Source organism: Strix aluco, chromosome 16, assembly GCF_031877795.1.
Source record: "Strix aluco isolate bStrAlu1 chromosome 16, bStrAlu1.hap1, whole genome shotgun sequence".
In the NCBI taxonomy this organism is placed as follows: Eukaryota; Metazoa; Chordata; class Aves; order Strigiformes; family Strigidae; genus Strix; species Strix aluco.
The window spans coordinates 9,632,017-9,657,125 of NC_133946.1; the positions used below are offsets into that span (position 1 = coordinate 9,632,017).

Genomic DNA, 25,109 nt, shown 5'->3' on the forward strand with positions numbered 1-25,109 from the left:
TTAGAAAACCAAGACTCCCATCCTTCTTCTAGAAGGGCCAGAGCTATGACTCACAAATTCCAATTTTACATGAGCTCAGGAACTAATATCTGGAAGCAAACTGAGCAAAGCCTCATCAGAGACTTTAAACATCTTAAACTTTCTAAAGATCTTGAAGATTCTAAAGACCTTAAATTATCCATCTACATAAATGTAGCCCCTGACTGCCCAAATCAGGTGATGCTGAACTTACAGGAAGGAGAAGGGTGATGGCTGTATCCAAGTGCTCCATGCTCGTGTGGCTAGCTGAGGGACACAGCAAGTCTCCCATTGAGTCCTTGGATGCACATGCAAGCCGTGCTCTGCTTGCATTTCAGGTTGAGAGGGATGCACATTTTTTCCTTTTGTATTCAGGAAAGAAATCCATATATGTAATCGCATGCTCCATCATGTCCTTGGGCCTTGATGATTCTGGGACGGGGACTTCCAGGCTCAGCACGTGACATTTCTGTTCCACACTGGGATGCAATGGGGTGCACACACACATACCCAGATCATATTTTCATGGTATGCTTTAGTGTTCATCTGCCTCATGGAGTACACCCAGTAATGGCACTGCTTTGTAATACACCTATCACATCAGTACTCTGAGATGCTTAAAAAGGTAGAAAAAAGGAATGCCAAAATTTCATTTTCTAGCAGCCATCCTTCTCATGAAAGGTTAAACAGGTCACATTTGATATTAACTATAAGCTAAGTAAGAGCATAAGCTGGGCAAATTCAGTTTTTTAGAACTTCAGGCAGCCTACATGTGTCCATACAGGACACAGTCAAGGCTGTGACTTGTGCTCTGGCATGTAACCATCCATCCTGTTTCACTGTTAGTGGGTCCCTGCACGACTCCCACTTATGCCAACTATTACTCTTCCAAAGAGTACCCAGATATATTTCAGTGAACAAAAAATGTTGGTGACTGTTCTGAAAGGCAGTGTGGAGAAAGCAACCTTGATGTGGCAGACGAGGAAGAAAACTTTCAGATACAGTATGTGCCAACCCACTTGTCCGCAGAGGACAGAACACCTACCAGATACTAGTATAGATTCCTCAATTCACAGTAAGACAACTTCCTTTTTTGCAAGAAGGCAAATCAATTTTCTAGCAGTCTGGCTGACTAGATTGTCTGGGAAGGTGTTATACTAATTATAAAAAGGGATGGTGGAAATGAGGAACAAATCTGTTTTTACTGAATGCACAAGGTGTTAAAAACTAAGTATGTGGAATAAAGAAAATTCTATACTTCAGAAATAGCAGTCTTGGTAGCAAAGTATGCATTTTATTAACACAAATTTGACTTGTTTGGTAACTTCTGCAATCTAGAGGGAATGTTGGATAAGGATTGCTGCAATTTCTGCGTGTAACATCTGTGTATGATTACACAGGTAAAAAGAAACAGGCAAGGAAACTATACTACTGCTGGATAATCTGTCATTATATTTTCAAGTTGCTGGAAACTCAAGATTAAGCTATATCCAAACGTTTAAGTAAAGACATTTTGAAAGAGAAATCCCAGTCTAGACACTAGGTAGTGTCTGCTCAGAGCACCAGTGACACTAGAGGTCAGCATGGGCGCATCTACACCAGCATTTCAGTCTGGGCCAGGAATGTGCTTTCTAAGTGCTGCCTACTCCGCTGCAGCCCACAGCACTGGGCAGACCTCAGAGTCTGCAAATTGGATTCTTTCATGGAAAAATGAGCTTTTGAACAACTGCTAATGGTCGTTCAAGCCACATGCCCGGATTAGATCTAGTCTGAAATAAACTCCCAGGACTCGTATGGCAACTGCAACTAGTAATAAGGTGTACCCCAAGGCCACAGGGTACAAAAAGGCATGGAGGAAGCTACTGAATGAAAAATCACCCCAAATACCATATTAAAGATGAGGAGACCAAGAGTTGAAAGATGGCAAGAATTACTAAAAGACATGCTGAGTCTGCCTTCATTTCTTTATCACTTGTAAAATCTTCAAGTTCTTCAGCCACATTAGGGAGGAAGGAATAATAAACGCTGAAGACAAAATGTAGCTAAAGATAACTTCTAGCTTGAAAACAAATACTTCACCTCAGTTGTGAGCAATCAGATAATCTATACCTCTGAATTCCGAAGAACATGGAGTATAAAATCACAAGTCTAACAAAAAGCATTTTTGCAGTAAATCTCTCAAGTCAGAGTAATACCCTGTGATGGAAGAAAAGCAAATGGAAATATCTAAACTTAAGCAGGAGAAAGAAAACTGTATCTTCCGTTGGTGGGGCAGCTGATTTTATGGATGACAGATTCTTCTCTACTTCATTTCCCACTGGAAGTTATTAGGTAGGAATTCTTATTATTTTAAGAAGAATAATGAATTTTAAGGGGAGAACAAATTGGTAAAATGAAAAGCCTTTCTTTTTTTATAGGCAGAAAAATTAAACAAAGCTTTGTCACATAGTGTATTCTCAGTGGATGCAAACTACTGCTGCCAGAGATCCAAGACGACCTGTGATTCTCTGCAGCACCAACAGCACTCACCTAATAAATCTTGTTAAGATGTCTATTAACTGAAGGCAGTGCCTCCCATCTGCACAGATTTCAGTTAACTTGAATTTCATACAAATCCAGCTTCTCCTGCACAGAACTTTCTTCAAGCTACCCAGAATATTTTAGTAAAAAACCATAATATATTTTCACATAGTTAGGAACACAAGGAAATTTAAGACTGGAATTGGTTCATTACTGAATAACAGGAAAACTGTCAATGCAGAAATAAGAAAAATATAACATTTGTATTCTGTGTTTGCACAGGGAAAAAACAAGATGTTGTATCAATCTGATCTGAAAGGAGTATTTTCACTCTAAGAACAATTCTGGAGAATGTTAAAAACTGGCTACTAAGGCGCTATGTTTTAAAATGAGACAGTATGAAGGTTTTGTGTCTAATAATTTTTTAAAAGCAGGCAAAAGAACTTAGCAGACCACTGATAAAGATTTGCTTTGTCGTAGTTCTTTTTTCATTAGATCTCAAAATGTCAAGGAAACTTCTTAAGACTGAAAGGCAGCAGGTCCTGTGCCAGTGCTATTAAAGGGCAAATAAGACAACCTGGATAATTAAAAGCCTATAAGCCTGGCATGAATCCTAGCAAAATAATGGAATAATTTCTACAAGTCTCAATTAATGAAGGTTTAAAGAAGGGATATAGAATTAATGCCAGTCGACATGATTTTTTTTTTTTGGAAAGCAGAACCTGCCAAGCTAGCAGGGTATCTTTGAAGAGATCACAGGAACCAGGTGCTGTTCTGTACTGCCTACTTCCAGAGAACAGTCAGGATGGCAATGAAGTTCCCTGAAAATTGAACTTGTCTTAGAAGTGAGATTATACATCAGCGTGACATGAAACACCTGCCCACCAGTTTTACTGGGCATGTAGTGTTTAATTGTGGTTTGTTTTTTCCAAGAACTATTCCTCTTTCTTTCATTCATGGCATGCAAATGACAAGCTACTATTAAACACAATTATTCAAACTTAATAGCAAAGGGAAGCTGTTTGAAGAAATGTTCCTAAATCTCATTTATAGGAAAGAACTGTTGGTGTTGGTCTGAAAAAGGCTGAGTTTGAGATTCATTTCCTACACATTAAGATGATCTACTTTCTAAATCATTATCATAAGACGTTCTGCTGCTTTGCAAAGTCCATGATGCAAATTCTTGCAACTTGCACAAGTTTGTGATGTTTCTCAGCTGATGTTCTTTCAGTGATCCCAGTAGACCTAATTTAATTTCTAATCATTTCACCATGCTTAACACATTTTTCTAAATTACTTTTGCATTCGTACTCAGAGGGAGTACTGGCTGATTTCTGCTTACAAAGCTCTCCTCTCTCATTTCCATTGTTTCCTATGCAAAGGGAATGAAGCTAACTGCACAGAGCAATTCAGTGATCAGCTGCTTTCAGACCATACCATATTTCAATAATAATATGGCACATACTGTGGATTTCATATTTTTCACACTCACAACTCCAACCTCTATTGCATTACACAGAAGAGCACTGTACCTCATTTGTGCCTTCTGGGTGCGGGACATTTTTCAAGACAGCCCAGCAAAATATGTGAGTGCACAAGTTCAAAGGTATAGAAAATGTGCCCATTTTGTGCTTATTTAATTATATTTTTGTCTTTTTTAGAGTAGAAGAATGGTATATTTAAAGTCTTTAGCTATGTTGGCATTATTATTCACACTATACTATAAGCAAATAGGAAAACAATCAGAAAGACAATAGTATGCAATATGTACACATTATAGCAAATGCTCTGGTGTTTTGCCAGACACACGGCATAAGTTTTCAAAATTTCGTGTCAGAAAATTTCTAAGATGTTTCTGTTTATATTCTTTTAACACTTCCAGCTTTGATAATCCTTTTACTATTCTTGTGACAATTTTCTTCTTAATTTTCATTTTCCTTTGACTGATCAAAGACATTTTTGCTCGAAAACAATCTTGTCATATATTAAAGCAATCATGTCATATACTGAATTTACTTCCTACAGTATTTCTTGAAAATGTCTTTAAGGATTTGTGACAAACAGGTTTGGTTACCTTCTCTTCAAAACCACTAAAGAAGATGCAACACTCCCTTCATATTTTAGAACTTCACTTAATGCCCCTCCCCAGAATTTTCTTCAGATTTGGAGACAAATGCACAGCTCAAATTTAATGCAGAGTTGTCATGATAGGCTCAAGAAATGTGTTTGTGATGATTTACTCACATGTAGACTACATCTTTCTGAAGTCTTTCAATCAAGTGACCACAAGGTTCTGTTGAAGGATCTTCAGAACAGTTCACATGTGGCTCTTCACCAGCTCATGCTGCACACTTGACTGAATTTATCTGTCTTCCATAATGGTTCCAACAAATGAAATCACACTAGAACTGCAACTTGTTATCCTCTTTTTCCATCTAGTATTTGAGAACTGCACTGCTCCTAGATTTGCCAATTCCAACCTCAATCTTCCTCTCATTTAATACTACTCTGTCTTTAAATTCTGATTTGTTCTTAAGCCCTTTGAAGAACTACACAGCTATTCCCTATTCTCAGAGCCTAAATCCAGTCTCTCCAAATACTAGATCTGGTTTTACCTTCTCTTTTTCTCTCTCAAAAGGGAAATAGAAAAGGAAGTATAACCTTTTCACACAGTGTTTAGTCAGTTAGTGTTATTTCAGTGTTAGTGTTAGTTTAGGTAGTTTGGTGTTAGTTGTTTAGTTTAGTTACTGTTAGTGTCCCTGATGCCTCATTCCCTGATTCTTTTAAAGTTTTCGTATTACAAAAGCTAACTTGTTGCCTCCTCTTCTGCTCGTCCTTTAAACTCTAATTCATATTACCACAGCTTTCATTATAACTGGCAAAATTAAAATACTTATCAAGTATTACAAATATTTCCAAATCTTTACTACTCTGGAACTATTAACTTGTCCAGTGCATTCTATTCCATTCTACCATGTTTATACAGTGGGTATATATAAAAAAAGAAAAGTATACCTGTGCAGTTTATAATGACATCCATAAAAGAATAATGTTTGTGAATGAATGATATGATGCATAAATTTTAGTGTATTGTCTGTGCAATGCCAAAAGTTCTTAATCAATGCGTCAGAGATCCAAATCACATCAATAGTTTATTTAAAACTGCATACACTCCTGGAGAACATTAATTATATTCTCAGAGCTCATTTATAATGAGCTTTTAATTAGAGAGGATGTCCTCATATCTTAATTCTTAAAAGCAGAGAAATTATGAGGTGGTAGGTAATTCTTAAAATAACATGCTTCAATGTACATTTCTTTTTCTTTTATTATAGCAGAACTGTAAAGACTCCTTGCTTAAAGTCACTTGTGTTTTACTTATTTATGGCAATAGAAGTGTATGATAAAGGAGGATTCTATTTCCTTTGTCATCAGTAAAGATGTATATGGGACATCCCACTAATGGATGCCTCCTCTAAAATTTAGTAAAAGGTCAACAGAGGGAACTTTATTGCTACGAACAAGAGCTAAATACATTGTATGACTACCTCAGACTGGGAGATGACTGACCAGTTTTTCTTCCAGTATTTGTCTAATTAGCCATTCTCCCATACTGTAAGAAAATAAAATGCAGCATAATGTTTTACAAAATGTCTGCATACGGTTCTGTGTAAAAGCTTTCACAGTACTTCACGCATAGTCCCTCATGAGAAAGGCCATTTGCTTGGACAACATCCAGTAAAATCTGATCAATAAACCCATCTTTACTTTTTAATTCAGCAGCTCAGCTTTATTTAATTCTCCAGTTTCGAGTGTTGCACAAACGCAATGCTGTACAACACATTACTGTCCAGGCTGCCTCTCTGTTTGGACAGACACATCACACTTGTCATTGTTAGGATTCAACAGGAACTTGATCTGATTACCTGGTTTGCTTTCATTTGGTTTACACTGAACTTCTTCAACGCATTCTGCAGGAAACCATCCAATATGTCCCCGGGTGCTGCCTTCCCAGAATCCACCTTCGCCAATGCTTAAAACTAAATAGAGAGACATAGGAAGCATTAGACTTTTTTCACCTCTCATGTAAATACCAAGATTAGTTACATAACATGTTCAGTAATAACTGAGTATCATGTTGGTAAAAGCAAACGTTGTACAATAACTTAAATGCTGGTACCCCAAAATTGGGCACAGAGTAACCTATAAATGAGACCTATCCTGATCAGTCTTTGGAACATCTTCACAAATTTATTCTTCTCACAAGTTTCCTCGGCCCTCACATAATTCTTTCCATTTTCAGTTTTCTCATTGTTGCTCTTATCAAGGACAAATACATGGTCATACCAAGGCCAAAAAAATGTGTCTTGCCTGTTCAAATTAAGCTGAAGTGCTGAACCCACTGTAAAACTGAACCCACATTGAAATTGGGGTTTAATAATACATAGTTTGATATCTCATATGTTTTCTACTTCCTAAGGAAACATGCTATTTTATTTAGTGGGTAGCTCCAGAGACTTGTAATGTAGGTCGAGTAATATGATTTAATGATCTGAGTACACAGCAAACACTTGAATATCCCATAGGTGCAATACACAGAGTAGGTGCCTTTTGAAACATGTCAATGATTTTTCTTGGTAGAAGATAACGACATCAGGGACAAGAATGATTTACCAATAGGAGAAAAGCTTTACCCTGTGGTTCTAATTATCTTGATATTAATCTTAGGAGTCAACAAGGATTGTGACAAAAGACTGCAGAACAACAACGTATGTTTTTACTAGTAAGCAATTGGAGAAGTACAGTAATGAAAGGATCCTAAATATTTCCTAAGTATTATGTTTAAATTAATTTTATAGCAGTTTTTACAAATTACTATGCTTAATATATATTAAAAGAACACAAATGTACTATTAAAAAGATATTATACATTAATATTGGAACAAAGGTGATATTTTTAATTTTGTTAATGGTTAGCTCTTCTAAAGAGGTTGACTAGGAATGTAGCTCAGTCATACAACACAGGTCCTCAGAGTACATCTGTACAAAACACACTGTTCGGTGGAGAGGTCCCTGAGCTACCAAAAATAAGCCCATGGAAGCCGAAGCAGCACAGCTCCATCAGCGGTGTGCTAGCTAAGCCAGCCAAGCTAACTGGCCCTGCTGAAATCAAGGCTAATTAGCCCAAGCACACATCTTTGCTAACATATGCACATGGTTTTCAGGACCTGGGATAATATCTCTGCAGGGTATTTCAGTACGGTAGGGATATTAACTTGCTCACAGCTACTTTGATGATCTCCAACATGAAGCACTCTTTGCGCTGCTAAACCAGACCTTATCAGGCTTTAAAATCGTAGTCCCTGACCCTGACTGCAATTGAACTCTGCATCAGTGGAATTGCTGTGACTCAATGGCATTGAATTTGAACTTCATTTGCACTACTACAGAGTAAGATGAAAATCAAATCAATGATAGGTCCAAAAAAAAAAGTAATCTTGGAAATACTAAAGAGGTGGTAAGAAATCTGGTTTGACACACCAGGATCTGTAAAACTGCAGTTGAAATTAAATGTTTACCTAGTTTTTCATTTATGCAATCCTAAGCTGTTTGTGGTATTACTTACAGAGCATAGATACCTATTAACATAGATATTTGACAGAAAAATGTATTTAAACGTGTCAATTTTAAGTCTTAATGTAGTAAATTCCAAGATACAGATTTCATGAACTGCATATTTATACATCACTGTCAATAAGAAGCACATATTAAGGCCCAGGAAATAGATCCATTAAGGCAAAATCCTCCACCCGGATGGGTCCCAAATGTACAATTTATCAAGCAATTTTCTGACATATATGAGGAAACCTATACCTACTCAGGTAGTGATGGGATGATGGGGGAGGACACTGACCTTGGAAGGCACCAACAACTCTACAATGACACTTAAATGAATAAAAAATTTTTAGCATGCCTTTTCTTTTAGTTACCTAACACCTATTGATATTGTTAACATAAGCAGGAAATATTTCATTTCTACATTTACATGCAAGCAGAAATGAAGAAACCAGATCTGTGCTTTAATTGTATCAATAAATTACATAATACAAATAAAAATAAACTTGGGGCATAACTAATGAAAAATATGTTGATAAATTCCAGTTGTTCTTGAAAATGTTTAAAATCTGTGCACATTAACACACAAAGTCAATCTGGTAATTCAGTGTTACATGAAACAGAAGCTTATTCATTCATCCAATATATATTGGATATCCATCAGCTTTCAATGTATTTTTAACAATGTAACCTCTGTTTCACATAAGAATAGAGTGCATTTCTTATATATGAGATAAGGAAGTAAGAAAACTTAATTAGTAACATATATAGATATTATAATTATTGTAGGATCCTACTGTACATTGATTTAATTTCAAATCATAAAAGTGAGCATAGGACTCCAGCCAAAAGAAATTTCAAAATGTGAGAGAGTGAAAGATTCCTATAGCCAGCAATTGGGTTTTTCTGAGGAGAGTTTTCAGCACAGGATCTCAGTCCTGATTTCACTTCACAAACTGGCAAGATAGGGAGAACAAAAACTACTTAGAGGTTGAGAAGGACTTCCCTAATTTGGTATTTTATTCATCTGTCAGATCTGCTATTTTGACGCTCCAAATTACATGGATATTTCCATCTCCAAAAAGCATCTGCACTCTAAGAAGGAAGTTGGGTATTTCACACCCATAGAGTAATTTCATGTGTTTATGGTAGCAGCAGCTGATAAGACATCCAAATGAAGGTGGAAAAGAAACTTGCTCTGCAAGTCTACCTGTGGGTGTAAGGCGAAAAGTGATTACTACAGAGCAGAACCAATCCCACTTTAGATCACTCTTACATGAATTATTAAATATTAGCAATTACTAATAGCGAGAGCCGAGCAAAAATACAAGTAGTCCTGCCTGAAGACATAACATCTATGGAAAAGAGGTAGAAGGGGAAATGAGGCCTTGCCAGAATGCAGCCCGCCTTCACAGTTCTGGTTCAAGCCTGTCTAGAGATTACATCTACAAACAAAATGACAGTACGTTTGGACTTACTGTCAAGGAAAAACATCATTACAGGTGCCAAGAAAGGAAGAGAAAGCCTGATGGAACTGCAAGAGGCACAAAGAGAACACAAGAGGCCAACGTGGGGAGGCAGGGTAGCCAGCTGACGTGCGGAGACAGTGACAAATTGTTGGTGAGATGGAGGATAAGCACACATGGCCTAATACTCAAAATGCAGAAATTGAGATCTAGGTGGTTCTGCACTACCAAATAACTTAAAATCTTTTTCCCATATCTCAGGTGGTGCCATTAATAAGAAATCTGCAGCAGGTGCCAAAGCCATAATAATCTACATATCTATAAAAACTGGCAACACTTCATGTTGGTAACTGTGGGTAACTGAGAACTTAAAGGATAAATCAAAAAATATAATTTAACTTTTGTACTCATGAATGCTTTTTTAGAATGAGGCCTTAATTTCTGTCTTTTCCCTCTCACAATAGTGCTTGAGAGACATGTTGTAATAGATAATTTGGTACTAGCAAGAGATTTTCCAATCAACATTTCCCCTTCTGAAGGACATAACAATGGTAAATCAAAGGATAACTTTCCCAAAATTAAGAATTAAGCTTTATCATTTCAATCGTTTTTTCCTTTTGTTTTTAGTAAAAACAAAAGATGTGGTTGCTATGGCAAGAGCAGGCCAGGGTCTCTTTACACACAACATGAATTACAAAAAGAATCTGACGTTATAAGAGTAAAATTAAGGTTCTAGTAACATCATGATTCCTGCTGCTATGTCTTTTCACAACAAAAGTATAGTTTAAAACAAGAATTATGTTCAATTATATGAACAAAACTGCAAATCAAAACTGGACAAATACCAAACAACTGAATAACAGGAAAACATGTATAGGCAGGTGTCAATCAGGATCTTATATTTTAATGTCTATAAAGTATTATACTTAATATCAGCCAGATTCTGATTTGCCAAAGTCCAGAGAAAAACACAAGAAAACTATATATAGCGCCAAATGAGCTCAGGATGTTTTGTCTCTTGCAACTTCTGTAAATTTGTTGACAAAGTATAGATTGTAATTAATATTAATATAACATACTTATTTCAAACAGCTTAAATACTGAATACATAAAAAAAATCACTTTAATCAAAACAACAAAAAAGTTTTATTCTCCCACACCACAGCTCCCTTTAGTATGCCACAATCAAGAAATAGAGTATATTTTTCCATCAAATGATAGTGCATACTATTTTTAAATTCCTTGTGATACTGAAATTTCAGTGAATAAATTATTCTAGGCACCCTTATTTGCAAAAATGTCAATGAAATTTACAGCCAAATTCAGGCAATTGTCTTTATAGCTGCTACACAATAGATCTGAAATGTCTGTAATGTCTACAGTCAATTTTTGGTGCTTGTATGAACTGCATTCTTCTTTCCCAGGAAAATAAATAATTACATGGATTGGGAATGGCAGATCATCTTCTGGAAAAAGAACATTTCTACAAGCAGGAGAAAAAAAGAAAAATTATCAGAATGGCATTAAAGTATAAAGTAACGTTGAAAAACCATTGAAAACTCTAGCAGCTGAACTAGCCTATGCTGCTGTAAGAACTATCAGAGCTAAAAATAAAAGCTCTGTCTGCTAATCAAGAGCCTCTGAAGGTATCAATACTTTTAGTGAGATGTGGAATTATGTAAGCTGAAAGCTCTCTAGACCACACCGTAGAAAGCAGAAAATTTCAGCATTTCTTTCTTAACTTGAAAGGATGGTGACAGCATCCCTTCCATCCAAACTGTGGCATGAATATGTTACTTACCTGATTCCATTGTTCTGTTATTGACAACAAATGCCATTTACCTAATGGAATACAAAGAGGTTTCATCTGAATTTTAGCAAAGGAAGGTTCAGTGCAAATCTGAACTCCGGTTTTGTGTCTTGACATAACAATCTTCTGGATTTGCTTTTTTAAAATAAACTTTTTACTTTCCAACGGGTAGAGACCTAACTTCTTTCGCTCAGAAATACTTACTATCACAATTTAGGCTTTTCTCTTGTAGAAATATCTGTTGTCTGATGTAAATTTTCCTTTTGGAAGGAGAGCTTCCAAATGACAGATAATCTATGCAAGAATACCTATTTCAGTGATAAATACAATTTTGCTTAAAATTGCCCCTAAAATGGTTACAACTTAAAAATGTATTTTCCTAACCTTGAGTTGTAATTGCAACTTATTTCGGAAGTATACTTATCAATGTAAACAGAAATTCAATGTTCGATCTATTTTTGCGTACAACCAGGTAAATCAAAAACCATATTAAGGGACATGCACTGTGCAGTGACAGTTCTCTGCATCTGAAGTGCAACTTGACAGACTTTACACACAACATAAATGAAGGTCAGCACAAGTTACAATTTAATCTTGCTCTCTCTTAAAGAGAGATCTTTTTCTTAAAAGCTGGTTTTAGTTTAAATTTTACTCTATTTCTTTATCTACCCCTACTTGCTCCTGATAGACGTCCCTCCCTCCCTGTGATTAATGATGAACAGGATCTGTCTGTTCTGCCTTATGGGCAAGCATTTCTGGCTTTCAAACACTTAATCAGGAGAGACTGACATAACTTGAGATTGGTGCAACAGGACTGGAAAGAAAGTCATTGTCTATCACCCTGATGACAACCACATTACGGCCTCCAGCATGCAAACAAGTGACTGTGCCCCAGCTGCCGTACAGGAAATGTTCCTGTGGAGTCCACACACAATCTGGAAGGAAAGCCTTGTGTATCTGCAGTTAATGATTTTGTATAATTGACCTGAGCACTCAGATTCAACTGCGGATCCACAGGCACTTCTTTTAGGGGAGAAGCAAATTCAGCAGTTTTTTCCCATCCTGGGCTATGGGACCTCACAGAGAAACCAAATTAGGGAAATAACATGGGCAGAAAATATTTCTCACTTTTTAAACATACATTTAAATTCTAGTTTTGCCTCCAAAACAAATGTGTGATCCAACTGCGGCTTCAAGTTTACCTTTCTGTAATCCGAGTGACTCTGCTGGTTTAGCTGAAAAGCTGCCTTACCTACCTGTAATTCAGTATTTAATTGTCTGGCTTCTCCCAGCAGCCTAACTGCCACACCCTGAGCTTACCACACATCCGCTGTGTCCCACCCGCCTCTATGGCCACCCACTCTGCAAGCAGATAGTAAGCCTAAGGAGCCTTAGCATCAGGTTTTGGGTGCAGATCACCAGCCCAAACCACCATGGCCACAATCAACGTCAGGCTAAATCCTGACTTAAACCAGCTTTTCATCTTTTATTACCTCTAGTTTCTCAAGAAAGAAACAGTTCACACAAGCAATGTTCAAGAAAAGGACCCTGGGATGAGAAGATGACAGTGACTGTCAGCAGAGCAACCACTCATGACATCAAAATCCACAAATACAATAACCTGCGCATAACCGTCTAAATGTGAGGAAATATGGCTCAATTGAAATAGAACTGAATGAGCTGTGTTGTTCAAGACTTGGCCCTGTATTTTTTTTCTTTTTTATTTTTGCCAACAACTTCCTATGAAGATCATCTTTTCCATGTTAACTCTTAAACAGTTTGGGGAAAGCAAAGGAGAGAGAAAAATGCATAAGAAACAAATCTGCACTGATTGGAATTTTGGACAAAAATTCAAATAAAGTATTGGAAAAATGCGTTTGTAACATTGATCACCATCTCTGTTGAGGAAGGTGCGGACAGAGTCAAGTTTGCTCCACAGCGATGCCCAAACTACAGATCAGGGGAAGGCAGAGTAGAGAGCATTAATCTGAGAAGAGGTCCCAAACCAACTTAGATGTGGAGCCTGTACTATTGTGTCAGACTATGCTAGTGTACTCCTATGCCATCCATAGCTCCTCTTGGTCTTCTGGTACTCCCTGTCCCCTGAATATTTCAGGCCCGTTACTGACAACTGAAGGAAGGCTGCCTTTAAGCAGTCAAGAGCGAAGACAACGGGGATTTGTGCATGCTCTTACGTTCCTAATCACTTTCTTGCAGCCTTGACAGCAAAGCAAGCTCTCCTGCTGGAGCAGCAGCAAGGCCATGTCTTCATTACAACACTTTGATGTAACAGCTTGAAGCACAACTCTCTTCTGCTCTTCAGATACAACCCACTTGAAGAAATGAGTTAGGTTATTATCTGTGGAGTCATAATCATTTATGTTAGAAATTTAAACCAAACCAATCAAGTCAGGCGATAGTAAGGAAGCAAAACAGACCAATGAATCTGGGTAAGATTAATATTCCATTTCGCATTACTTTCATCCTTCATATAAAAGAGTAGCAAAACAATGCTTATGCAAACCTCTTAGGTTAAATTTTGCTGCCATACTTATTCACACAAGGTACAAAATGCTCTTGAAGAAACAAAACAGGTTTCCTGAGGCTCTTCGCTTTCCAGTATTTTATTTACTAATCTAACAAGTGCAAAAGCCCGGGAGACCAACTTGCCTTCTGCCCACAAGCACTGTCTGTTGGCAATATCTTCAAGCACAGCAGGGGTTTAATAATCTTTCTTTTTCAATACGACTTACAAGTAGATTTCACAAGAAATGAAAATGTTAGCGATATATTTGGATTGCCCTACTGGCTGAGATCACCCTGAAATAAAAGTAGTGTTGCAAGGGTCAATATTTCTAATGCTGAGAACTACTGACTTTCTGCCTAGAGCAGATGCTTGATTCACTACTACTGAACTACTACTGTTTCTCTGACCTTGGAGAATGTAGCTGAGAACAGACCTTGGTTGTGGTAAACTCTTCACAGATGTGCAGACTGTGCCTGCACAGGAGGCATCTCAGAGGTTCATGAAAAAGTCTGTTGGAGCATATTTGAGATACTGAAATAACTCCCCATTTTTCTAGATATTAAGCACTAGAAAACTTGTTTAATCACAGTAAGAGTTAAAGCAACTGAGCATTTTCCAAAACTAGTTCTGTATTCTGTTTGCCTTCCAGGTGAAAGATAGATATTACTATCAGGGCAGGCAGCAAAAATGAGAGGAAAGTAAAAATCAGCAGTTGGAAGACACCCATGGACAAACTATACTATGATCTGGGACCTGAAAATTGGAAGAAATAACTAGAAATCACACAGCACATGGAAACTCTGTAATAAAAACACATAGAAAGACAAGAAAAACAAAACTCTGAGTAGGGTGAGACTTAAAAGTTACCAAAGTATTTCAATTAGGCAACCATGTCGGTTTTTTCTTTCTAGGTCAGTGAGGGATAACTCATATGCATTTCAGGTATGTTTTACTATTACATAGATTCTGAAAACAATTTTGATTGTTTTGTTTCTCAGTGACCGGAGATTGTCTGCACCATGTTGACTGGTACCTGGAACTCCTATCTGTTACCCTTCCAACAGGGCACGCTAGTACGGATCTGAATCTCAGGTAACCTTCCCGAGGGTGCACAGATTCTTCTGTACTGCTTTGTCTTTGTGACACAGAAAACTGCTAATTCTTCGCTCACAAAGAACTTTGAGCATTGCATTATCTTCAGACATCTGAGTTTTGTTATAAAAGAGACCACTTGATTTCCAGTGTAACAATTAAATTTAGCAACGCAAAAGCTGATCAAAATACATTTTACAGATACTTTATATTTATGTGTGTGTTTGGATTTTGGCAGATTTATTGTTATGGACTTACATATAAAATGAAGAAGGAAACAAAATATGTTAAAAGTGTTTCAGTGAGGAATGAAGCTAGCTCTTCTTCAATAATGTGAAAACATAAGATTAGGGTTCTTGTACACATAAAGATATCAGATTTATTTTTACAACAGCCATGGCCCTTCTTTCATGAGTGGCAGACACACAAATGATGTCAGTATGTATGACTAACAACTAAAAATAAAGCAGATATTTTTGTACAGGCTACGTAATATCCTATTAATACAAGAGGATTTTGATTAGTTTACATTTGCTTTGGACCTTGCCCATTCACAGCTTTCTCTGAGCAGTTTCCTTGTATCATATACTGTGAACTATTATCATTCATGCACTTCCAGCAGTCTGAGAAAGAAAAAAAATCTGCCTCATCTTCATCTGATGAAAGCACTTTTCATCAAGAGTTTAGGATTTCATCCCTCTCCATGACCCTTCTAATTCTACCAATTTAAAAAAGAAAATCCATAATAACATTTCCCAACTAATCCCCTTCTCTAATATGTTGTTCTGGGTTTTTATCCCTGTAGTAAATGCCTTGCTACATCTTTACTGTGATTAGTCTCATGGGATGTACATGTGATAGGAATCTCCCCAGGGTCAGACTGAACATGGGTCAGAATCCCACAGCAAATGCCAAGACACGTTTCAATTCCCCAAAACACTCCAAGAAACCAGTACTTTAGCATCAGTGCTTTAAACAGAACAGTGCAGCTACCAAGTGGGCAGAGGAGAGGGGCTAAGACAAAGCTTTTTTATTTCTTAAATGTGAGGCTAAGGTGATCTCAAAGTGAAGAAAAATTTAATTCCATGGGGTTTAATGTTGTTTAATTTCTTCCACTCACTGCACACAGTGAGTGGCTAAACCCCAAAGAGGCATGTGTAGCCCCAGAAAACCAGAACCTCAGTGCTGACTGGATCATGGTCTTGCTAAGCAAGTCTCTAAAAGACAGAAAATATATTCAGTACCAAGTGGAATTTCTGCTCAGAAAGAGAAAAAAAGCAGGACCTCCTTATAGCCAGAAGTTCTGGCACTCACACTAAACACAAGAAGTACTGAGAACTGTAAGAGCTCTACTGCCTGCACTTTTGGATGATGGAGAGGGAACCCATCAATGGTTGGTACATTGGAGTAATATTTTTAATTCTCTATAAATAATTACATTTTGACTGCAACAGGGACATGAATCCAGATTTAACTGAACTTGGATTTCTGTCACATATGCCAAGTTTGAACAGCTTCCTCAACAATGTTACACAACCTTTTTAAAGCATCACTGACTTTTTACCTGGACTCTTCGTTCTCTACATGAGCTTGTTGTGTTCGTTCTGACATATTTTTTGTGACAACTGAGGAATCATTGACATGGTAACACGAAATAGGATTTGACCTTGTTCTGGAAGTTCTTCCTTTGATTAGTGATGGGAGTCTGTCATCTGATGTTCCAGCCTGGCCGTGCAAACAGCCTTAAATTACGCTTCACAAGACTTCATCCTAAGTCATAACACTGACAATCCCTATATACACATTTTCTTTTTCCAAACTTTTTTGAAATGCAGACTGACACGTATAGAAATGTCACTAGATTTTACTGCATCAAAGTTCTATAAAATGCTCTAAAACAAGTGTGCCTGCAAATGCTAGACCTCTGCCAGGTTTTAAGTCAATGGGCAAATCATATACTTGAAGATGAAAAAATAATCCCTGCAGGGATGATTTGATGTTGGATGGGCATGTGCACCCTTTTTCTAATAGTAAAAATGAATCTGTAGTCAGTTTCAGTAAACATACATTTTCCCTATAAAGACTCAAAACTCACAGACCAGACATGACCTCATTTTCTATTTCAGCATTTTAACATTCACCGGTTAGTGTCCCCCACAAAAATCATTGGTCTCAAGTTTAGATCATACTATCGTAAGATTTGAAAAGTGGACTAATATCTTCTTGCATTGTTTTCCATTTATGGTCATAATAACTTAGAACCAAGGGCTCCTGAACTAGTTTTTTTTAAATATTAAATTCTTCATTGAAATTTAAATCCCTTATTCTTGGGATATTTTCGCATATAATAGTCTCTAATTCTAATGTAAACAAGCAGCCAGATAACAAATGGCTCTATAAAATTCAGCATCCCAAGCAAACTGTTGCACTGATTCCTCTTTTGCCAGGGAACACATTTTCTGTTTTGTCTTTCTCCAGAACTGCCTGGAGTCTCTATTGTTTTATTCTGGTGACGAGGATCTATGTTGATCTTATATCCTCTACATAAACAAAAATACTGCTACCTCTTTAAGTCCAGCAAGTTAGTTGAACACAACTGCGTACAACATCCCCCCAAGAACAGATGATGGTGTCCAACCATACTCATTCTTTATCTACTGGCACCTCCTAGATCTCTGTAAACACACTCAGTGTGGAAAGTTATTTAGTACCACTCATGACCCCAAAATTGCATCCTTTGTAGGTACCGCCAATTCCTCCTGGTGTTAAATTTTCTGAGATTATAAGTAAGCAAAGAGTTCTGGGCTGTGTTTAAGTCTCGCTTTTTTTAATCTTTTTTTTTTTTCCACTATATGCAACATTTTTTTCATTTTCTTGTAACTGACCAAAAAGAATCTTTCTCAACTGTTTTGTTCCTCCCCTCTTCCAGTCAGAACTCCATACAGAAGACCCCAAGTCTTCACACTTTAACCCGAGCCAGTATTCTCTTGTAAAGGTATGAAAAGATCTCATTTGCTTTTAATTTGCTTTACATTTTTGCATGACAGTTACTCACAATGTAGCTTTACCTCTCTCTCTAGACTGTACCCATTCTTTTGACACTTAAAGGCTTTTATGAAGCGCTAATTATGCATTACTTCTCCTGCATTTATTCTCATATAGTGGATGTTTACAAAGCTGGTTCCCAAACCATGCAAAGCTCTGTCAGTTTTCTTTGAATTTGAAGATGACTTGTAGTTTTTATGACTTGAATTTTATTTTATATTTGGCATTCCCAAGAAATTCTATAACCTCAGAGCTTTTCTTGCTTCCTATTAATTTTACTCTAGCCTAGATAATTTCCATTAATTGGGAACTTCTATAATGTTTTATGAAGTGTTAATATGGGCTCTTCCCAAAAGTTCTTGTGCACTATTTTCTTTAGAACATAATCGTTGCTTCCTACCTGATCAGGGCACAATCTCCCAGAACTGCAAAATTATCTTTTCAGCCCTACAGACATCACCAGCTCTCCTAAGTTTAACCTTCCTCCTTCATCCTTGCATTTAAAATTAGTCTTGCATATGTTTAAGTGCAGCATTCTTCAGATTTCTGTCCTACACCTTCTGAAGGCTTGAGTTAACAAAAATTATTAAACCCACAAAAGCTTCAGAATCAGCCACATCCAAAAATAAAAATACAAAAATACCTTCTAACGGCTCCCCATTTTTTTCCAACTACTGTTTGCAGGCTCAAGGGAGGAGATATTTGAAGTTTTCCTTTGTAAGATCAGTAGTTTCAGTTCAAGGACATTTTCAGCTGCTTAACACTTTTATTTAGGACACTGAATTTATTCCCTTTTATTTGATTTCCATAACTGGTGTTTGGTTTCAATGGACTGAGCAGAAAGTCTTTTCACTCCATGACCAGTTTTACCTGGATGTGCAAAGCCACAGCTGAAACTGCATAACAATGCACCCTTAGAAAGGCCAATCTTGCAAACCACATGGCCCACTTTCTCAGCTGTACCTGGATGTACTTACCGCCTTCAAAATAATAACACAAAGTCTGGCCTTGATTTTAACATATTCTTAGTTGGGAAGTGCACCAGTGGACAGAAATTATATATGCACTGCCACACTTCCTCCACAAAAATATTTACAGTAGGTTCTACCTACCTACTTATCCTAAGTCTCAGGAGGGGACTTTTTCTACCTAACCAATAAATTGTTCCTTGAGGAAAGGGTTGAAACAGACTTGACCTTATCCCCGTTTCCTTCCTGAGCTGCTCAGATAGCTGACATGTTTACAACCTCTTAAAACCCTGGAGTTGTCTTTCTATAATGACTACAGAAGCAAATTATGTGCTCTGTGTAAAAGACAATGCTGCTATTACTGCACATATTTCTGAATTTTAGTAGTACTTTGAAGTCATTTACAGTTAAAACAGTAGTTAAATATGCATTGGTTACAAAATAGATCTAGGAGCAAAATACCCTGTGAAGAAACAAATGCATAAAAGCACTTCCGCTGAAGAGATTATTTTTTCCCTAAAATTGAAGAGAATTTAAAAATAATATTTCCATCTAGCAGAAGAAAATGTTTATTCAAAATTAATTACATACTCACCTTTGACTCTATCTCCTTTGTGCAGATGAATTTCCCCTTCTCCTTGAGGTTGATATGGCTTTACAACAATAAAAAGTCTTCCAGGTACAGCACTGTAAAGCTTGCGTTTTGGACCCTGATAATCCAAGGCAGACAGAGTATCCTTGTTGGCACTAGGATTGTAAACGGCACTGGAAATTGAAATTAAAAAACATTAACTGGTTATTTAAAATGGGCAAAGTTAATCATTTACCATCACATTAGCAGGATTAAATTAAGCAGGGAATAACATAATTGTCTTCCAGCAAGACATCTAACCCTGCAGAAAAAATGCACATTTTTCATCCTAAACACATGCTTTTACTGGTTGAAATCTTTCAATATGAAACATAATCAATAATCATCTGACCATGATGGACTAGAAAACACACAACACTAAAGTTTTTAGGTTTTCTGCAAATTGCACATTCACAGATGCTCATGAAGTTTAAAATTTATATGCAAATCATACATTACGAGCATCACAATTTGTCAGAAAGACTTTAAAAGTCAGTATTTACAATTATTGTTGGGAATGGATATCTTTGTAATATTGTAACATTAGATGAATAATCAAGACAATTGAATTATTAACTGAAGGGACTGAATAATTGAGTTACTTCATCATTCCAAGGCCTGGAGCTAAATTCCAGATCTGCACAAAGCCTGGTTCTCATGGCTAACACATTCTCCAAAAAATCGTTCTTATTGATGGCAATCACTAGCTGTCCCAATGACTTCAGAATGGTATGCCCAGATAAATCATAGGTCATCAAACAACACACAATCTACTTGTGGTGTATAAACAAGAAATTATTGAAATCCGGTGAACAATGCATAAGATCATTACTAAACCTCCAGAAAAATGAGTGAACTGTCAAAAATATATGAAAAGATAAAGTGTCAAATGTTAAAGAGGGTGGAAAACCTATAGGAGATATCGTAACAAACTCGCAATACACTACTACTCAACTTTAAAAAGCCAAAACATAAAAACTTGAGGTCTTACATAGGAAGTCTAGAAACGGAAAATATACATGAGAAAGAATATTCACAAAGATTTATAGGAAAAAGATAGGGTACCAAAGGCAGAATGATTTAATGGTGATATAGCATTGTAACACTCTGATTACTTTCTTGTAAGGAGAAAGAAAAGATCTCAAACTGCTAAAGCAAAACAAAATATGAGAGCTCAAGCTTACTGTTTCTTCATGCCTTTTTTTTTTAACCAATCTCCTAACAAAATAGGAGTCAATAAAGCTCTCGAGATAGGTAAAGAAGAAGTTGTCTGGTAAAAAACCAAACATAGTAGATCTGTATCAGGAACACTTCCATTGTCCTGCAGTAACTTCTTTACCATTTGGAACAGCATCGACCTTTCACCTCGTTGTTCTGTTCTTCTGTTACCGGGAACAGGTGCTAATAAAATAAGCCATACTCAGGAGTTTAGAAGTGAGCTCTGGTTGCATGTCTGTGATGGGAGTTGGCATCAGAAACGCCAGCCAACTCTCAACAGTTGTTGAAAGGAAGACAGGAAAAGATGACATTCGCGTTTCAGTTCTTTTGCTCCATTCCCTTTTCCTTATAAATGTAAAATTAAAAAAATCCAGATCTATAAACTGTTGCTACACATCCAATTTCCACTTGTATCAAGCTGTATTTTCTGCCTAAGTCTGGTAGCAGCCAGGTAGCAGCGATTCACAGCGTTATGTCCCAGCATCTTCTTTAACTCCTATCACAGAGGATACCTTCATTTCCTCTCTTACTGAAAGAGGAGGGGGAAATGACACATTTAACCTTTGCACTGAACGCATCATTTCTCATGAGACGGGCTTACTAATGGAAATCAGGACTGTAACATGGGATAGATGACTCAAAAAAAAAAAAAAAATAATCTTTCCTCTCTCCCCTTGCTCCCAGCTTGGGCTCCCAGCCCAGCATGTCCGATGCCATGAAGGAGCAGGAGGAGGATGAGGAGATTTCAGAAGATGTTTCCCTCTCACCCAGAAGAAGGCGGCCATCCTTGATGGCTCAGACCTGTCTGAGGTGGTGCTTTCACTAATCACCATGTGACAAATTCGACAGGAACGGTGCCAGTTCCTCTGCCTTCCCTAGCCCCCCTCAAAACCAGCTTGGTATGAAAAGCAGCAGCCTCATGAGAAGATAAACACCTGAGCCACACAGGCTGTAAAGATCAGAGGAACCCCTTCCAGCATCACTCTCCAGCCCCTTTCCACAATACAAACCTCACAAACCTCATTAACCCTTTGTCATACTCTAACCGTCTTCATTAACCTACCCCTTCTGGCTGCCTCTGCTCCAGAACCCAACCTACTGCTATGTCAAAAAGGGTTTTTCATCTAAGGGGAGCAACAGCTTCGTGGTGAATGTATTATTTGCAAATAATAAGCAGAGATACCAACAATTCCCACATTTAGCTGATAGTAAGTAGGTGGTCATACAGTTAAACAAAATCTGTGAGGGAAGTGTCATGTATGGTGCCATTCATGACTGTAAAACAGGCCTGTAGCAAGAAAAGGCATTGCTTGCAGGAAAAATTATATATAAAATGCTTTTAGCTGTCTTTAAATTTTAGAGAGGCTCCAGCACTCTTCTCAGTACTTGCATGTACTCTGGACATCTCTGAAACAAGTCTTAATGGTATATATGAAATTCTGCAGCTGGGTAGCAGTTTAAGTAGCTGTGATACTGATGCACTGAGAGAAAAAACAAAATTTTATTTCCACAAAATTTCAGGCATTAAACTGGTTTCCACTATCATTTGTGCTCATTTCCAAAAATCACGTGCTTTCAGAAAGGGAAGAGGAAACTGGCTGAATAAAGTCAAAGCAAATAAACGTTTGCTTCTTCAAAAAATTGTTTTAATTGTTCCCCCATCTCAAAGCATTTTTATACTTCAAGAATTTGGAAGTGCGTTATCCCAGGAATATTGATGAAAAGGCACCTTTTACCCCTTCCAGCTAAAATAATCATTGACTCTAAGGTAAAACCTCCCGCTCTGGTGGCATCAGCACTATCCAGTGGAACAGGAGGGCACTCATTTTCCGAAAAGCACCTCACAGCCACCTCCTCACCTAAGCGAAGCCTCATTACAGACAACCTGGTTTTAAGCTGATATGGGTCCTGTGAGGAAGTGTCACCCAAATTACAACCAAATGAGCTTTTGCCATTATTGTATCATACGAGGTAAGGTGGGTTTGCTCTACTGCATGAAACCAGTGGCGTAACAAATGTGGATCCTGTTCCTTCCAGCAATTCTTACATTTCAGACAACTGTTTTTTTACAACACACCGTATTTCCACTCTCCAGAAGTATTGTTACTATCACAAATAGTGCTTGTCAGATTGGGTGCCTACAGCCAAGGACCTAAGAACATGCAAGGTAACAGGTGACAGCTTCAATACATGACGTTTTGTTTTACTGACTTGAAAATTCAAGTAAAGATCCATTACACCTACAAATGACAAAGAGAAACCAACAGCTGCATTTCTTAACAATACTCATGTTCTTTTCTACCCTGAACAATGGATGATTTTTGATATTAGGAAACAGGACAGACAAAGCCTGGTGTTTTAAATGACCACTGAATTAAATGTGTTTGGTCAAAACATTTCAGCTCTAATTCTCTCCATCAGTACTTGGCTCTGCCTCCCTTCACTTTTGCAGCCCTGGCTTTAACCCCTTGTCCTGATGCAGCTCCATCACTTACACACTTGACAGATGCGGTTCCCGAGTCCTTCTCAAAGTGAAGCTGGAATTGTCTATTCACAGGGCAGTGGCTTCACAAAGCTGAAGCCCCCTTTTGTGATCAAAACTTAGACACAATCCTCTGTTTTATTATATTACTTACAATACCTACATCACTCTAATTAGTTAGGATTTACTCTCCAGTGGGACATAGCTGCAGGATATTTGCAGAGAGTGCCTGCTAAATCACATTTGTAATTCAAGAGGAAAGAAAGAGCAGCAAAGTCACAGGGAATGCAAAACCCTGCAGCAAGGATAATCATGAAAGACACCCATGACATCTATCACTACCATCTCAGGAAGGCCCCTTTGCTCTCAGCCAACCTGCTACACAGCCCCACTTATTCCCCCCAGTCATTCCCTCTATTTTACTCTTTGGTTCAGCACACATCTACAGAAGGGAGAACTTAAACAGTCTCTGCTTCATCACCCATGAGCAGCTCCAATATAGGTTTCAGGCAAGATCAACAGTTTCATGAAGGGACCAAGTATCTCAGAAACATTTTACTTCGCTGTTAAATACAATCATTACAACTATTAAAAGATCTTGAGAACAAGCACCTTGATTTGGAAGTGCAAACTCAGTGATAAGTCACTGCTGAGCTTTGCTGAACTTTAAAGTCTGCCTGGCTGCTGGAGCTCTGTGAGAAAACAGCTGGCTTTGACTGGAGCTTCCAGTGAAAATATTCACTCTTTTCCGCTTTGCTGAGATTTTATTACCTATACCTTATATAGAGTGCAAAATGGGCATATAAATAACATAAAAGAAGATGGGAGTCCAGCATGATGATGTTAGGGATATCTCATGCTGTGCAAATAGTCAAAAAGTCACCTGATGTGCCTGTGCTGCTGCCGCTTGGCATCCTCTCCCAGCCTGTTTAGGGATGGTGACCGGCTCCGGGAGGACGGAGTGTAACTCCCCACAGTTTTTACAGTTCCATTAGGATTATTCTGCATCTGTTGAAGTAGATGAGGTGAAAGGCTGCGGTGTGAAGAAGCAGAGGAGGAGGCTGACCACTCAGGGAGGTTGTTGATGTTCAGATTGTTGTCGCTGTTGGAACGAAGCAAGATCCGAGGTGCTGCTAAGGTGCTCGGGGGTCTCCGCCTTCGGTTTGAATAGGTGGGAGCCTCTCTAAAGGGCACTGTGTAAAGAAAGACACCCAGGGTAATCTCAGATGATTTCACCATTCCTATGTGTTTACCACCTCATAAAAAGATTTAGCAACATATGGCATTGTTTCTTCTGTGGAGACAGAAACTCTACCTTGCCTGCCTAGCCAACTGAATTAATTATCTTTTAAAATATCATTAAAACCAAAAACAACTGGGCAATGTTAACCTGTCTACTGGCTTTAATAAATAGTTAGGCAACACCAGTGGCATGAGTCTGCTGAACAATCTGAACTATGGTCTAGGAAATGGGAAACACCCCATTATTGCCAAGTTTGAGTCTCAAAAAGTTCATATTTGTGCTATGTTGTCACCTTCAATTGGAAACCCACAGAACAGGGGCTGATCGGCAAGATTGTTGATGTGTGATCTTCTAACTTCCTTCTCCCATCGGCACCTAAACTGGGAGAATTTCATTCCATCGCAAGTTCAGGCCTAACCTGAAGTCTGTAGTGTTAACAGTCACCTTATCCCCATCTTCCAGGTTAAAAATTG

At 37.8% G+C, this 25,109-nt stretch overlaps 1 protein-coding gene across 1 annotated transcript in view; it reads right to left on the reverse strand.

Annotated features, from left to right (window-relative positions):
• SHANK2 (SH3 and multiple ankyrin repeat domains 2) overlaps positions 1–25,109 on the reverse strand; it is a 338,597-nt gene that overhangs the window by 205,416 nt on the left and 108,072 nt on the right. The window contains exons 11-13 of the mRNA XM_074841993.1: positions 24,277–24,586; positions 19,658–19,827; positions 6,465–6,578 (exon numbers count right to left, since the gene is read on the reverse strand). Coding sequence (XP_074698094.1) covers positions 6,465–6,578; positions 19,658–19,827; positions 24,277–24,586 — 594 coding nt within the window. The remainder of the gene's footprint in view (positions 1–6,464; positions 6,579–19,657; positions 19,828–24,276; positions 24,587–25,109) is intronic.